Raw genomic sequence first — 15,247 nt, 5'->3', positions numbered from 1 at the left:
CCTCGCAACAACCCTGGGAGCTAGGTTGGTTCCTGCAGACCAAGACTGCCCTGTGGGGTTGATATGTAATTGGGGACTTGATCCTGGGTGCAATGTTCCCTCTAAGCTCTGGAGTTCTGTGAGCAAAAATTCTACTTTGTGAGCTACTGGCATTAAAGTTCTGAGCGAGCGATTTGGCTGCTGCATAAATCAGTTTACTTTGGAGCCATCCTTCCTGAGCTAAGACAAAAATCTGTGAGCCGGAGGCTAAAAATCTGTGAGCTAGCTCACACCAACTCAGCTTAGAGGGAACTATGCCTGGGTGTCTCCGCATCCTAGTCCGACACTAATTACCTTCCTGTTCTCGCCACTAAAATACATGTAGAATACTAGCCCTTAAGTTTTTCTACCCTTCCATTGCCATGCTTTTGTTCTGACATTCCTGGAAGTGGGATCATCCTTCCCGTGAAAACAAAGCTAGCTGCCTGATCAACATTTGAAACTTCATGTTTGTTTGTTCTTCTACATCATCTACAAGGGAGGAAAGCTGGTCTGAGTTGGAGTCCAAAATCACCCTTTCTGGTTATCGTTCTTAATTTGATTTTAGGTTTTTGCAAAGGACTTAACTAGTCCGTGTTGGCTGCTGGCATCAAAATAAGTGGATTTACGGAGCAATCCTACGATGAATTGCTTCAGTCTATTAAAATCAGTGGTCTTAGACTGGAGTAACTCTGTGTGGGATTGTTCTTTCAGGGTTGAATCCTACTGGTTATTTACACATGTATTGGGGGGGGGTGTTATTTTCACAGATTTCCACCCTTTTGCTGTTTTTGGCGCTCCCCTGTGACGCAGGAGCAGTGTTTTGGGGGATGTTTTTGGTTGCAGGGACAGGTGAAGAAATCATGCTTTGGTGATGGAAGGATTTTTGACTGGATTCAGTCCTCAGACACTATACTTTTCTAGAATTCCAGTTTTGTAAGAGCAAATAAACAGAAAATATGCTTGCAGTGTCATACTGAGAACCAGTGCATTGTAGCAGTTGGAGTGCTGGATCTGGGTGATCCAAGGTTGAATTTTCACTCTGCCATGAAAGTTTGTTAGGTGACTTTGGACCAGTCATACACTGTCAGTCTAGCCTACCTCACAGGGTGGTTGTGAAGATAAAATGCAGGAGAGGGAGTAATGTAAGCCGCTTCGGGTTCCTCTTGGGGCGAAAGGCAGGGGTGGTGGTATTAGTAGTGTTAGTAGTAGTAGTATAGTATGGCATTGTGTGTAGAATAGCCAGGAGATCCTAAGATTGTCTGGCAGCCAATAGTTCTAGCACTTTTAGCACTATGCACCACTAGGTGGCAAGGTAGACTTGTTTTTAAGGCAAGAGATGTTTCAGAAGTGGTTTGCCATTGCCTGCCTCTGTGTCACGACCCTGGTATTCCTTGAAGGTCACCTTTCCAAATTTTAACCAAGGCCAACCCTGCTTAGCTTCCGACATCTGATATGGTTAGGAAAGTCCTTAAAATTGGTGGTGTGCATTTGTACAAAAAGTACATGTTTTTATCAAGTTTCCCAGTTTTATGTCCATAAATAAACCTGTAATATTCTGCCAACAGTTTAGCATACCAAAGGATGAGTTGGGAAGCACTGAAGAAATCCATCAATGGTCTTGTCAATAAAGTGAACGTCTCAAACATTGAAAATATCATCCATGAGCTTCTTCAAGAAAATATTGTCAGAGGAAGGTAAGTGTTCAGTCCTCCAAATAAAATCTGTTTGTTTTATCCTTAAAGGATAAATCTCAAGTCTCTTCCTAGTGAGTAGTCCCTAATTTTGTTGGTTAGATCCTGCTTGAGCTATATTCAGCGTTTCAGTGTAAATAAGACCATCTTGGTTAGGATTTTGGGGTCTGTGAAGATTGCTTGCAATCCTGCACAGACTTACTTGTGTGTAAGTCTCGTTGAACTCAAAAGCTTTTTGTCATGCTTGTCTTGAAAGCGTTGTCGGTGTTATATGGTGCTTTTACAAGCTTTGTATAATACAGTTCAATAGTGAAATCAGTGCAGAGTTGCTAGCAGGTCTTCTAAATTGTGTTGTGCCAACAAAGCAATTTCTGTTTGTGTAATTAAGTTCACGGTTTTAAAAATAAAACTAAGATTTTTCTCAAGTCTCTTTGCCGAGGTTTAGATAGTAGTTATGGCAATTCTGCTAGTGTTAAAGTGAATGTGTTCTGATCTATGGTCGTAATGAGAGTTTATGGTTTTTGGAAGGGGTGGGGAGCAGTGTTCCCTCTAGGCTGAGTTAGTGTGAGCTAGCTCACAGTTTTTTAGCCTCCAGCTCACACATTTTTGTCTTAGCTCAGGAAGGATGGCTCCAGAGCAAACTAGTTTATGCAGTAGCCAAATCTCTCGCTCACAACTTTAATGCCGTAGCTCACAAAGTAGGATTTTTGCTCACAAGACTCCACAGCTTAGAGGGAGCATTGGTGGGGAGTGAAACAGGAAATAAGAGTGTGTTTGTGTATTGTCTCAGGATGAATATTTTAAGCTAGAGGAACATGAACTACTGAGTAGAGAACGCAGATGAGGATAAGGAAATGTGGTGTGAATTTTACAGTAATGTGATGCCTGGCACCAAAGAAAAGTTCACTGTTCTCATGCTGAATTATACTTAATAAATTGTACTCTTAGTAGGGAGGTAGCGTTGCCTGCCATAACCTCCAGTAATGGAGGTTGACTTTGGCATCTGTGAAGTTGTCATGAGGTTGTTATTCCTGGAGATGTTTAAATATCAAGTCACAGGAGGGTTATGAAGCAGATTCTTTATCCGTAAATATTAGCTATGTCTGTCGGCTTTTAGTCAGTTCTCATTTGTTGTGATTAGTGGAGCAATCATGGCAACTTGTGATGAGATCATCAATTTATGCAGTTACTGTCTGTCCTGAGACTATGCCAGTCCGTTTCCGTGTCTTAGAGTAGCTGCGAGATTTTCAGCAAACCCCAGTCCATTTTAGCTTGACTTAGTTGTTCGAGGGTATATGATTCTCTATCTCTGAGTGGAACCAAACTGCTTTACCACTTTTTAAGACTCTTCCTGTGCTTCTTTGAAATTCCTATGACTGTTACCATCTTGTTCGTGTGATAAGCGTGCCTTATAGGGCATTCTCAGTGGTTATAGGAGCTGTGGTGGCTCAAATGGTTAAGACGCTGAACTGCAGGCTGTGGAAGGTCAGTAGTTCAGCATGGTGGAGTGAGCTCCCATCTCTAGTTCCAACTCCTGCCAACCTAGCAGTTCGAAAGCAAGAAATTGCAAGTAGATAAAGAGGTACCACTTCGGTGGGAAGGTAACAGCGTTCCGTGTGCCTTGATGTTTAGTCATGCCGGCCACATGACCACGGAAACGTCTTCGGACAGCGCTGGCTCTACGGCTTTGAAACGGAGATGAGCACTACAGTAAATAAAACATAGGAGTTGCAAAGTGACTTCAGTATGTGTGTGCGCGTGTGTTTCCATTTGCAGGGGATTGCTGGCAAGATCTGTTTTGCAAGCCCAGAGCGCGTCACCCATTTTCACTCACGTGTATGCAGCCGTCGTAGCCATCATCAACTCCAAGTTCCCAAATATCGGGGAACTGATTCTCAAGAGGCTCATTCTAAATTTCCGCAAAGGGTACAGAAGAAACGACAAGGTACGTAAGTTACTGTACAAAAGGGTAGCCTGAGATTAACCATGCCTCTGTTGCTCACTTCCCAAATGTAGAAGAGTCCTTGTATCCAGTGAGATTTTGGTCATCAGGAGTGCCATGGGATAAACGTGAACGTGATATGTGAACGCCCTACAGAACCAACCTGTAGCTTTTTAAAAAAAAATGCCTTGTTACAAAACACTGGCAAGATTCCACGTGTGCTAAGAATCTTTTCAAAGGTTCATCGCCTAGTGGTTTTTGTATATTGTCTTTTATCTAGCTGATGATATGAAGTTAACAGCATCCACTGTGGGTGCTGTTCTTCTTGAATACATGCCTAGTGAATTTTTTTGTATATTTTGATATAGTAGATAAAACGGTAACGCGGCCCCCCCTTTTCTCCCCCTCCCCCCATTCAGTTCCCAAATATGGCAATGTAGTATTTTGTTTTTGTTTCGGAGTGGATGTTGAGTGGTAGGCAGTTCAAAGGGGGGCAGGTTTGTTTCCATGGAGTCCTTCTGTTGGTCTTTAAAAGACTCCTTTCTAAGGGCTGCTGTCCAGATGGTCCTCAGCACCGTTCGCTGAATAAGCACTTTTTGGCTTCTAATTATTCCTGGAAAGGCTGGCACCTGCTTACGTTTTTGTTCCTCCTTGATCTTAAGAACTCGCATGTGATTCCGATGTTTTCTTGCAGCCACACCCCTTTTTCTAGAGCTGCTGTATTGACCATTTTTAAAACATGAAATTTTAACTTTGTGTAAGCTGCTCAATGCCTTTGGAATGGAGAAGGACAGAAAATCAAGCAGACACTTTATTCCTACTAATATGCTGTTTTTGTGCTTTTTTTTTTGCAGCAACTTTGTCTGACAGCCTCCAAGTTTGTCGCCCATCTTATGAATCAGAACGTGGTAAGGTGTTCTGTACTGTAGTAGATTTGCTATAATTCTCATTGTTAGATTGAATTGGAGAGGCAAGCAGGCTCTTCAGGGTCCTGTGTCGGTTATCCGTGGTATCCTAGACCCCCCCCCCGCTCCCTTCCCCCTCTTTTTGTGGGGTTGGTGATTTAGCTCCTACTCTGCAGTTGTGCTTAGGTACCCAAGTAAGGTGGCTTTGTGGTGTGGACTGTGGCTGGTATTTAAAAATGGCCCTGCATCTAAATCCCCCATGCAGCCGTTGACCCTGCCTCGGTAATTTCAGAGTTGGAGCCAGAGACCCAGTACTTTACCAGTCAAGTATCAAAAATGTTTAGAGTGTCAACAGAGCTGTGTATCTGGAACAAGTCGTGACTGAGTTTCTTAGCAGAAAGCATCATTCCAGTGCATTTCGCTAGCTTGATTTTCACGCCTTGTGTATTCTCCAAAGGAATTAATTTAAATTAACTTCTTAGGCTAGTCAAGCTACAGGATTGTGTACTGATCCTGCAGCATGGTCCTGTAGGGACCGTATTCTGCCTTTTATACAACCCATGGCGGGGGGGAGGGGGCTATTGGCATTGAAAAGGACATGCTGGGAATTGTAGGGTTCATGTAAACAAAAGCTGCGCGGGACAGTGGCCACAGTGGAGAGGGAAACCTGAAGAGGCCAAGTGGAAAAGCTGGTAGGATCCGAACCCCTGTGTCTGTTTGGCTAGTATTTTTAGGTCTGTATGCACCCCAGGTTTACTAAATCCTGTGTACGATACATAGAAGTGCACAGCTTGTCGTGTGTAGGGTTAGAACTCTGCCAAAGCCATTGAGAACAGGATGGCTCAGTGAGCCCTTTGCCTATTAATGCCAGGGACAGAGCAAATATTGCCAGCCCTTCAGCTTTAGCTTCATCATATAGCTGTTGTTGTGGCAGCATTAATAGCCCAGATTAGCCTGATCTCCTCAGAATTTGCAAGCTAAGCAGGAGACCACCAGTGTTCCCTCTAAGCTGAGTTAGTGTGAGCTAGCTCACAGCTTTTTAGCCACCAGCTCACACTTTTTTGTCTTTGCTCAGGAAGGATGGCTCCAGAGCAAACTGATTTATGCAGCAACCAAATCACTCACTCATGACTTTAACGCCAGTTGCTCACAAAGTAGAATTTTTGCTCACAAGGCTCCACAGCTTACAGAGGGAGCATTGGAGACCACCAAGGAAGACTTACTAGGGTTGTTGGGCAGAGGAAGGCAGTGGTGAACCAGCACTGCTCATCTCTTTGCCTTGGAAACCCCATGAGGTAGAACTTGAGGGAGAGCCAGTTTGGTGTAGTGGTTAATTGCGCGGACTCTAATTTGGGAGAACCGGGTTTGATTCCCCACTCCTCCACTTGCACCTGCTGATGTGACCTTGGGTCAGTCACAAGCTCTGGCACAGCTGTCCTTGAAAAAGAGCAGTTTGTGTCAGAGTTCTCTCAGCCCCACACACCTCACAGGGTGTCTGTTGTGGGGAGGGGAAGGGAAAGGAGTTTGTAAGCCGCTCTGAGACTCCAAGTGAAGGGCGGGGTATAAATCCAATCTCTTCTTCTCTTCTTCTTCATGGGGTCTCCCTGAGTCGGTTGCCGCTTGATGGCACACTTTACCACTATGGCTGTTTATTAAACTTTCGCTGCCAGCTCTTGATATGGAGGAGGGCTGCTTCAAACAAATACATATGCCCAGCAGAACGTCCTGCTTCGATCAACAGGCTTCTGTGCTAGATCATAAACTTCCTTGCAATACCCCTGTTTGACAGGGGTGAGTTGCTCTGTGAGAAACACGTGTCTGAAGTGCCGCCTGCTGCTGCATGGAATTGTTTGCATGACTAACGCCCTGTTTTGTCACCTTCTTCAAATGCACATGGTATAGAAAGTGAGAAAGAGACTTAATGTGTAATAAAAAACCCCTCTTTTGTGGTGTTTGCTCTTCCTGGCAAGGCTCACGAGGTTTTATGTTTGGAAATGCTCACGTTGCTTCTGGAAAGACCTACTGATGACAGTATTGAAGTAGCGATTGGATTTCTGAAGGAATGTGGCCTCAAACTGACAGAAGTGTCTCCTAGAGGTGTGAATGGTATGTATACTGCTGACACATTTTCCTTCCCGGTTCCTACGGTTTTATTAAATCCGTTTTCAATATATTGTATTGTTGTTTTTAAAACCACAGCCATCTTCGATCGCCTTCGTCACGTTCTCCACGAGTCTGAAACCGACAAGCGGGTTCAGTACATGATAGAAGTCATGTTCGCCGTGCGCAAAGATGGATTCAAGGATCACCCGGTCATTCCAGATGGACTGGATCTTGTGGAGGAGGAGGATCAGTTTACTCATATGCTGCCTTTGGAAGATGATTATAATCCAGATGACATTCTCAGTAAGTGCGAGACTGAAATAACCTTTTCAGTTTGGATTCTTCAAAGTGGAGCATTTTTCCCCCCTAAAGGCCTTGTTTAATTTTCTCTTCTTTTCTCCTGAAGATGTGTTCAAGCTGGATCCTGACTTTATGGAGAATGAAGAGAAGTACAAAGCACTGAAAAAAGGTTTGTAGTTCAAGTTTATTTTAGCTTTCCAGTGTTATTTTATTAATAAAATGTATTTTGGGATAGTACTTGGGAATAATAAAGTGATTGTTTGCATAGTGAAAAAATGGTGATTTTTAATCTTGTTTCAGAAAGCGAACTGTCTGCGTTTTGATCGAGAGGGGAAGAACTCTGTAGTGTTGTAGTGTTGTGGTGGTAGTCCTTGCTGTTGCTGCTTTTAAAAACATTTTAAAATAAGGACTGCATTCTTTATTACACTCTTACATTGGGTTAAAGTTCTGTGTCCCATGGGGAATTAAAACTACACAGGGTTGCTTGAAGCAGCCTCCAATACTTCAGAATACATTTGTTTTTGGTATTTACTTAAGTGTTTTGTATTTCAGAAATTCTTGATGAAGGCGACAGTGACTCAGGAACTGGCCAAGATGCTGGAAGTAGTGAGGAGGAGGAGGAAGACGAAGAGGAGGAGGAAGAAGATGAAGAAGGTATGTGTGCAATAAGAAGCAGGTCATATGGATTGTTCAAAGTGTGGAAGTTTAGTAGGAGAGGGACATTATGTGCATGTTAAAATCTTTCTACTTTTTTAGTTTTTATTAAGAATAAATATTTTGAAAATGAAATCTACTCTATCTTTGGGATTTGCTATGCCAGAGCATAGCAAACATTGACAATTTTTCTATAAATCCATTCATTTGATTACTAAAGACTCTCTTGGATCTTGCCTAGTAAGTTCCTTTTGACACTAACGCAATTTTAGAAGCTTGGGGATAACGATCCGTTATTGAAGAGTTCTTTCAGTTAACCGCCAAGTATAATTTTGCTCCTGCCAGTGAATTTACTGCAAATCCCACCTTATAGTTTTGACACCTTAATTTTTATTTATTTATTTTTACTGTTGTTCTTGCTACTTTGTTTTGGCCATGATAGGATTAGGGCAAGTCTTCACATGAGACTTTGTAAGACGGATAGTTTGTATGCTGATTTGTTAGTGGCAGGAAGGGTGAAAAAGTAGAATCAGAAAAGAGAAAGTGGAATGGGTCTGATGTGTAGTGGATTTGTACCCAGAGCAGCCGTTCCACCTGCAGAACGACACTTCCATTGGCAGAGGAAGGGGAGGGCAGTTTCCCCCAATTTCCCACCTCCCACTTAGAGATGTGAAGGCCCGGAAAAAAACCGGAAAAATTCGGGGAAAAACGTTTTTCCCCGAATTTTTCCGGTTTTTTTCCGGGAAAAAACGGGTTTTTTCCGAGCTTCAAAATTTCCGGAAATTTTGAAGCTCGGAAAAAACCCGTTTTTTCCCGGAAAAAAACCGGAAAAATTCGGGGAAAAACGTTTTTCCCCGAATTTTTCCGGTTTTTTTCCGGGAAAAAACGGGTTTTTTCCGAGCTTCAAAATTTCCGGAAATTTTGAAGCTCGGAAAAAACCCGTTTTTTCCCGGAAAAAAACCGGAAAAATTCGGGGAAAAACGTTTTTCCCCGAATTTTTCCGGTTTTTTTCCGGGAAAAAACGGGTTTTTTCCGAGCTTCAAAATTTCCGGAAATTTTGAAGCTCGGAAAAAACCCGTTTTTTCCCGGAAAAAAACCGGAAAAATTCGGGGAAAAACGTTTTTCCCCGAATTTTTCCGGTTTTTTTCCGGGAAAAAACGGGTTTTTTCCGAGCTTCAAAATTTCCGGAAATTTTGAAGCTCGGAAAAAACCCGTTTTTTCCCGGAAAAAAACCGGAAAAATTCGGGGAAAAACGTTTTTCCCCGAATTTTTCCGGTTTTTTTCCGGGAAAAAACGGGTTTTTTCCGAGCTTCAAAATTTCCGGAAATTTTACATCTCCCACTGCAGATCTCCACTTTGCTTCTCTTGACCTAGGAGCAGAATTTCAGGGGGCTCAGTGGTCTGCAGTTGGAAGGGAGCAGGGAAGTGGATCTAACCCTTTATAATACTATCTGTATTTATATAAATAATATTTGTATTTGTACACTATATACATTCGATAAGTATACACTTAAAAGACCAAACAATGTACCAAGGCTTGACAGTTTCCAGAGGACAGGTCATCACGGCCCCTAGAAATTGCATTGTGGTACCTCGTGTTCTCGACATCCACACCCACTTTGTCCCTTCGCTTGGCTGCCGCTGCTCCTGGTGGCTCTCGCCCGCTCTTTCTTTCTCCCTGGCTGTAATCAGAGGGATTCTGTTAGCTGTGGAAAATTCCTCCCAGTCCTGATTGTTAAGGGCAGGGTGGATAGTCATGACGTGGAAAGGCATCATGTGACATTCATATTGCGTTGCTGTACCTTAAGTAATAGAAACTGGAGCTGTGAAGAGGTCTGTACCTTGGGAACAGCTTCGTTGAGATCCTCACAGCCTCCTGAAAATTAGCTCCTTAGAATTGCCCTCTTGGCCACTTCTGCACTGTCATTTTTGTCACTCGTTTTCCCCTATTGCTTTGACTCCCCCCCCCCATTTTCCACATACTAGAGAGAACAAAACACATGGGGGGGGGACTAAAGCAACAGGGACAAATGAGTGACAAAAATGACAGTGCAAAGTGGCCTTTGTCTGCTTGCGTTATAGTAAAGAAAAGGTAATGTCCTGTTGTCGTAGAATCTGCCAGTGTTCGATGCTGTATAATCCCAACAGCCGTTGTGATGGACTCGGATAGTTACATCTGTAGGGTTTTTTTTAGTGTATGTGTGTATATTTATTCAAGATATGTCCATTGCTGAAATTAACATCTGTTTTGGCATGAGGTCTTTAAATAATCGCTTGTAATGGGCATGTCCATTGACATTGTTATTTAAACGGCTAACTTTTCTTGGGTTATGCCTACTGCTTGTTTTCTTGAAACCAAACTAGTAGAGTTGTGCTTCCTTGAGGTATCCTAAAATCTCAGCTTTATTTTTGGTAAGCTTTATCTTTATAGATTCAGGTAGGTAGCCATGTTGGTGTGAAGCAGCAGAACTAAGTTTGAGTCCAGTGGCACACGAAGGCTTATACCCAGAATAAAACTTTGTTGGTCTTAAAGGTGCCATTGGACTCAGAATTAGTTCTGTTTATCTTAATGACTTCTTCTTAAAGGTAATGACTGTACTAATTCTTAGTAACTTAACTATCTTCATACGACTTTTATAAAAATTGTTGCAAGGTAGAAATAATTGTGTGGGAAAGATGGTTCTTCCGTACAATAATACTCCCAAAGTTTGATTTTTCACATTTGTAAAACCTACCAGAGATGCAGATGGCTTCCTTAAAGAGTAACCAAAATACTGCTGAGAGAGGCAGGTTAACTGCCAAGTCTGAAATATGGCAGTTACAGAATCCGCTCGTCTCTTGTGTTGTTGCTCATGTGGAAACTCTTGAGGCCATGCCCATGAAAACTAGGCAGATGGTAATTTCAGAGCAACTGTTAGTTTAGGTCTTACTGCTGTGACCCAGGCAGCAGCTGGCCTCTGAACACCAGTGCTAGAAGGCAACGTCGGGGTGGGCCTTGGTCTCTATGCCCTGTTTGTTGGCCCTCCATAGTAACTGGTTGGCCACTGTGTGAGACAGGATGCTGAACTAGATGGACCACTGATCTGATGTTCTTAGGATACATTTCTGCTGTACTTATAGGTTCAGTCCAACTTCACATGAGCACAATTGCCAGATCTGTGGTGATGCTCTTACCGGCACAAGAAGTCTCGTATGTGCACACAGTTAACGTCTTTCTTTGTCCCTTCCTCCATCTCCCCAACTAGCAAGAATTTTCTCGTTGGTTTCAAAAGAAAACGAGAGGGTCACACGAATACCATGTCTCCCACTTGAAATTAACGGGACTGTTTGCATGTCCAAAAGGTCTGGAGTGCCCTAGTAGAAAGGCTTCATGTTTTTGTTTGTTTGTTAATACAAGTTAATCTGTTTACAAAGTGATCCCCAGTGTCTAATTCTGCTGCAGAAGGTAGCTGGGGGAAGCTGTATGGATAGTGGCCATGGGTCTGGGGAATTTTAACTCTCTCCCTTCCCAGGTGCTTTAAATCCCAGAAAGGGAGGGTGAGGGGGGTACCCCCTTTTCCCCCCGCCCCCCCGGGGGGGGGGGGGGGCTTAAAGCAGGCGGACAATTTTTTCAATGGGAAAATGGAGCTCAAGGGAAGTGTTACACACCCTGGACAGCTACTTTTTTGGAACAGAATTGGGAGGGAGGGTTTTCCAGTTGTGGGTCCCACTGATCACATCTAGGTGACTCCTTACGCCAATTTTTAATTTTATGACTTTTAATAATTATTAATTGGCAAGTCAGCCATACATCAGGGAAGTGTTCGAAGACGGCGGATATCAAAAACGTTTGAGCACACGGAGCTGAGTAAGCTGCACCTCTGTGCCGCTTTCTGGAACCAGTCAGACAAGACAGACCTGGGACTACCCCGAGCGTGTGCCCCTAGTTCTTACCTCTGCTAGCTAGTCCAGAAGGATACCATGGTCAGTGATCCCTAGAAGCCACTGAGAGGTTGAGGAGAGTCAGCAGGGACTTGCTGTCTTTGAACTTCTCTTAGTGAAGGTCTCCATCAGAGAAACTAAGACAGCTTCTGTTACAATAATAGCTCATCAAACGGATTGAAAATGAGTTTGTTTAGAGCTATTTATGGGCCAGTACCATCTGCAAAGTTATTTGCAAGGCTCGTTCAGTTGTAGTATGTGTCTGAACAGAACAGAGATAGGCTGATACATTTTTCTGTATCGGTGTCTTAAGGGGGACAGTAGGTCAGCTTTCTTATTGTGCTTCGTTTTTTTAATACTGTTGTAATTTGAAGCCATACACATTTGGCATTAAAATTATGTCTTCATGGATGAATTGTCTACAGATCACCGTATCTTAAATTGCGTATCTGTATTGTTTTGAGATTTTGATCTGTTCTTCCTGAATGCTTCGTCATAAAGTTCCATGCTCTCTTATCTCTTCAAGGACAAAAAGTGACCATCCACGATAAAACAGAAGTTAACTTGGTCTCCTTTCGGCGAACTATTTACCTGGCAATTCAGTCAAGGTAATAAAACCACAGTCCGTGTATGACTCCTCCACACTATGATTACAAATACTTTTAAGTACTAACGCATTAGATGTGTGAGGAATAGTTCGGGTTCCCAGTGAATACTTTGATTTAAAAACAGGATTACTGTTGGAGGAAATCGTGTGTTGTTCGTTTTAAAAGTCTAAGGTAAAAATGTTACATCTAGCCAGTATGTTTGCAAGAGAAGGAAGTGACATTGGGGTGGGGGGAGGGACCCTGAGGAGGTTTGTTTTCTTTAGACAGGCTTTGGGATGCTTTTCACTGACTCCTTTTTTCCAAATCAGAGACTGACGTTTTCTGTGGGACAGCGTTCCAAAAACACTCTTGAGATTTTTCAAAAGGCGTCATCGTGTTCTCATTTGTTTAGTTACCATTTCTGTTTAATATGATGCCGTAGCAATAATGACTCACAAACGAGAGTCATCTTGTTTTCAGTCTGTCTGAAAAATCTATTAGTTTTGGATGTATCTCCTGTGAAAATGTTAACGGCAAAAAGGGCTGATGAGAATTATTTTTCAGCTGAGCTTTGTAAAGGGCCTTGTAGATAACTTTGGTTTTTTAATGACATGCCAGACAAAATAGTGAATTTTCACTCGAATGCCATGTGACCATACTGATTGATACAGTTTTATAGGAAAGGAACTTCTTACAAATGACCCATGTGAGCATACTTACTACAGTGGAGCCAGTTTGGTGTAGTGGTTAAGTGCACGGACTCTAATCTGGGAGAACTGGGTTTGGTTCCCCACTCCTCCACTTGCACCTGGCTGGATGACCTTGGGCAAGCCATAGTTCTGATAAGAGCTGTCCTTGAAAAAGAGCAGTTTCTGTCAGAGCTCTCTCAGCCCCACCTACCTCACAGGGTGTCTGTTGTGGGGAGGGGAAGGGAAAGGAGTTTGTAAGCCGTTCTGAGACACCTTCGGGTAGTGAAGGGCGGAGTATAAATCCAGTCTCTTCTCCTCTTCTCTTAAAAGTCTGTGGAATAGAGATGTATCTAATTGGTGAAGTGCAGAAAGTGAAAAGGGGATGAGAGGGAAAATGTGTCTCACAACAGAAACGCACACATCTTACCATTCCTCCCTCCCTCCCTTCCTGCCTACTTACCTACCTACCTACAGTTGAAACCAGCATTCCTTAGGTACTTTAGCAATTTTTGTTTTGGTTCTGCAATGTTCCACCATTCTAATGCAGAAACTGCAGAAATTTGTCTAGAAGAGTTCTAGGCCATTGCATTTGACAGTGTGTTTTTTTCTGTGTCCCCCGCCCCCCCCCTCCGAAAACAGTTTAGACTTTGAAGAATGTGCTCATAAACTGCTGAAGATGGATTTTCCTGAGAACCAAACGGTAATTCTCCACAATTCCTTTTCTTTTTTTTTCTGGAAGGAATCTTCATTTTCTCACTCCGTTATTAACCAAATTAATTGCATTACATAGCAGATGGGTTAACACACATCCTTCAGCTCAATTACATCTTTTCCAGAATGATGGGTTGTTGTTTTTTAGCATTACTAATAAATCAAATAGTAATACATTTTGTAATTTTTCTTTCTTACCTGTAACATGCCCTGAAATAGATTGTGGGAAAATGGTGCAATGTCTTTTCTGTGTGCAAAAATGTATTCTGGCTGCGGTCACACGTAACAGAAGCCACACAAGTGAGACGGAAAACAGCCGGAGTTTCCGGGCGCGATCTCACCAGCACATCTGGGAAGCGTAGCACTCCCGTGGCTCAACCGAGGCTTCCAGCCGAAACTGCGTGGCAAAAAACTAGTACCTTGGAGGTACTAGTTTCCGGAAACTGCGGGGCAAGGGCGTGCGTCTGATCGCGTTTCCGGAGGCATCCGGCGCCCGCCCATGTCCCCTTGCAAATAAGGTGTGTTTTTTTGTCCAAGTCTCTGTGGATGCGCATGCGCACCCAACGGAGCATGCGCATTTGTCATGTACACAAAAATAAAAAACAGTTTGCCGCGGCGCGCGCTTCTTCGTTGCGCGCCAGCTTGTCCTGTGATCGGCACCTCTCCCTTGCCATGGAACCTCCACGGTACCTCCACAGGACCTCCACAGGAGGTCTGATCGCATAACTGCGCAGTAGTTTGCCCCAGGGCAAACAGCCACGCTTCTCCTCTGCAGTTTCCTGCCCGTGTGACCGGGACCCATCTCTTGCAACACTGTAATAAACAAGAAACATAAAGCAATTTCGTTTATGAGACTAAGGAAAGCCATGCTTTGTGTGAGTTTGTTGCTGACTTTAGTATTAAATAGTCCCGCAGGACTGTCACCCACTGACCAGAGTCAAGGAGTAAGAAGCCAGGGACCTTTTGTGAGTGCCGTCATCATGTCCATCCGTCCCCCCCCCCCCCCGCCATTATTGTGCCTTCCATGTTGAAGCGCCTCAGGACTGGAGAAAGTACGATGCCAGTTGACCACCGCAAGTCCTGTATTTTCTGCCCAGGAACAACACATTGTGTCCCTCTCTCGCACTGTGCTGCTTCCTTCCTTCCTGGCCTGTCTGCAAAACCTGCCTTTTATTTCCCTCTCTGGTCTTCCTCCTCCTGCCTCTTCTGTCCTTGAGGAGCCAATTATCCACCCTTCCCCATTCACCCCGTAGCCCCTACACCTGGTCCTGGCCCAGCCTTGGCTGTTTCCCTGGTCCAGGTGGTGTTCCTCAATCATCTGCTGGCTGGCTCCTGTAGATCCCCTTGCAGGCCAGGCAGCCTGTTCCTTGGTGCTTCTCCCTCCCTCTGAGGGCCATGGACCAGCTAAGTATCCCAGCTCCGGGGCCCAGGCGGGCGGGGGGGGGCTGAGTCCAGGCACAGGCTTTGAGTCCGGACACTTTCAAAGCCACCCAAAAAATGTGTGCATGCTTTCTTTCTGAAAGTGAAGAGCAAGCTAAAATATTTTTTTCCCAGAGAGTTGCACCGTGATAACAGGAAACCTGGTTATAACTGTTAACTGTGGAGGGAGGGGCAGGACTTCTGCATAAAGGAAGAGGCCATGAGAAGCGTTTGCTCCCCTGACCCGTTTCCAGTATCATATTGATGGTTTATGCCTGAGAGCGCTGAGTCTGCACTAAATTTG

General features: G+C 43.8%; 1 protein-coding gene across 1 annotated transcript in view; it reads left to right on the top strand.

The window, feature by feature from the left end:
• The window catches only part of CWC22 (CWC22 homolog, spliceosome-associated protein), a 50,630-nt gene that overhangs the window by 14,416 nt on the left and 20,967 nt on the right, over positions 1–15,247 (top strand). The window contains exons 6-14 of the mRNA XM_015420143.1: positions 1,587–1,715; positions 3,489–3,657; positions 4,509–4,562; positions 6,530–6,665; positions 6,759–6,965; positions 7,069–7,131; positions 7,515–7,616; positions 12,064–12,145; positions 13,453–13,513. Of these exons, the coding sequence (XP_015275629.1) occupies positions 1,587–1,715; positions 3,489–3,657; positions 4,509–4,562; positions 6,530–6,665; positions 6,759–6,965; positions 7,069–7,131; positions 7,515–7,616; positions 12,064–12,145; positions 13,453–13,513 (1,003 nt within the window). The remainder of the gene's footprint in view (positions 1–1,586; positions 1,716–3,488; positions 3,658–4,508; positions 4,563–6,529; positions 6,666–6,758; positions 6,966–7,068; positions 7,132–7,514; positions 7,617–12,063; positions 12,146–13,452; positions 13,514–15,247) is intronic.

This window comes from Gekko japonicus, unplaced genomic scaffold (genome assembly GCF_001447785.1).
Source record: "Gekko japonicus isolate JY-2015 unplaced genomic scaffold, Gekko_japonicus_V1.1 scaffold51, whole genome shotgun sequence".
In the NCBI taxonomy this organism is placed as follows: Eukaryota; Metazoa; Chordata; class Lepidosauria; order Squamata; family Gekkonidae; genus Gekko; species Gekko japonicus.
Note: the sequence above shows the minus strand (reverse complement) of the source record. Positions and strands in the feature narration are given on the sequence as shown.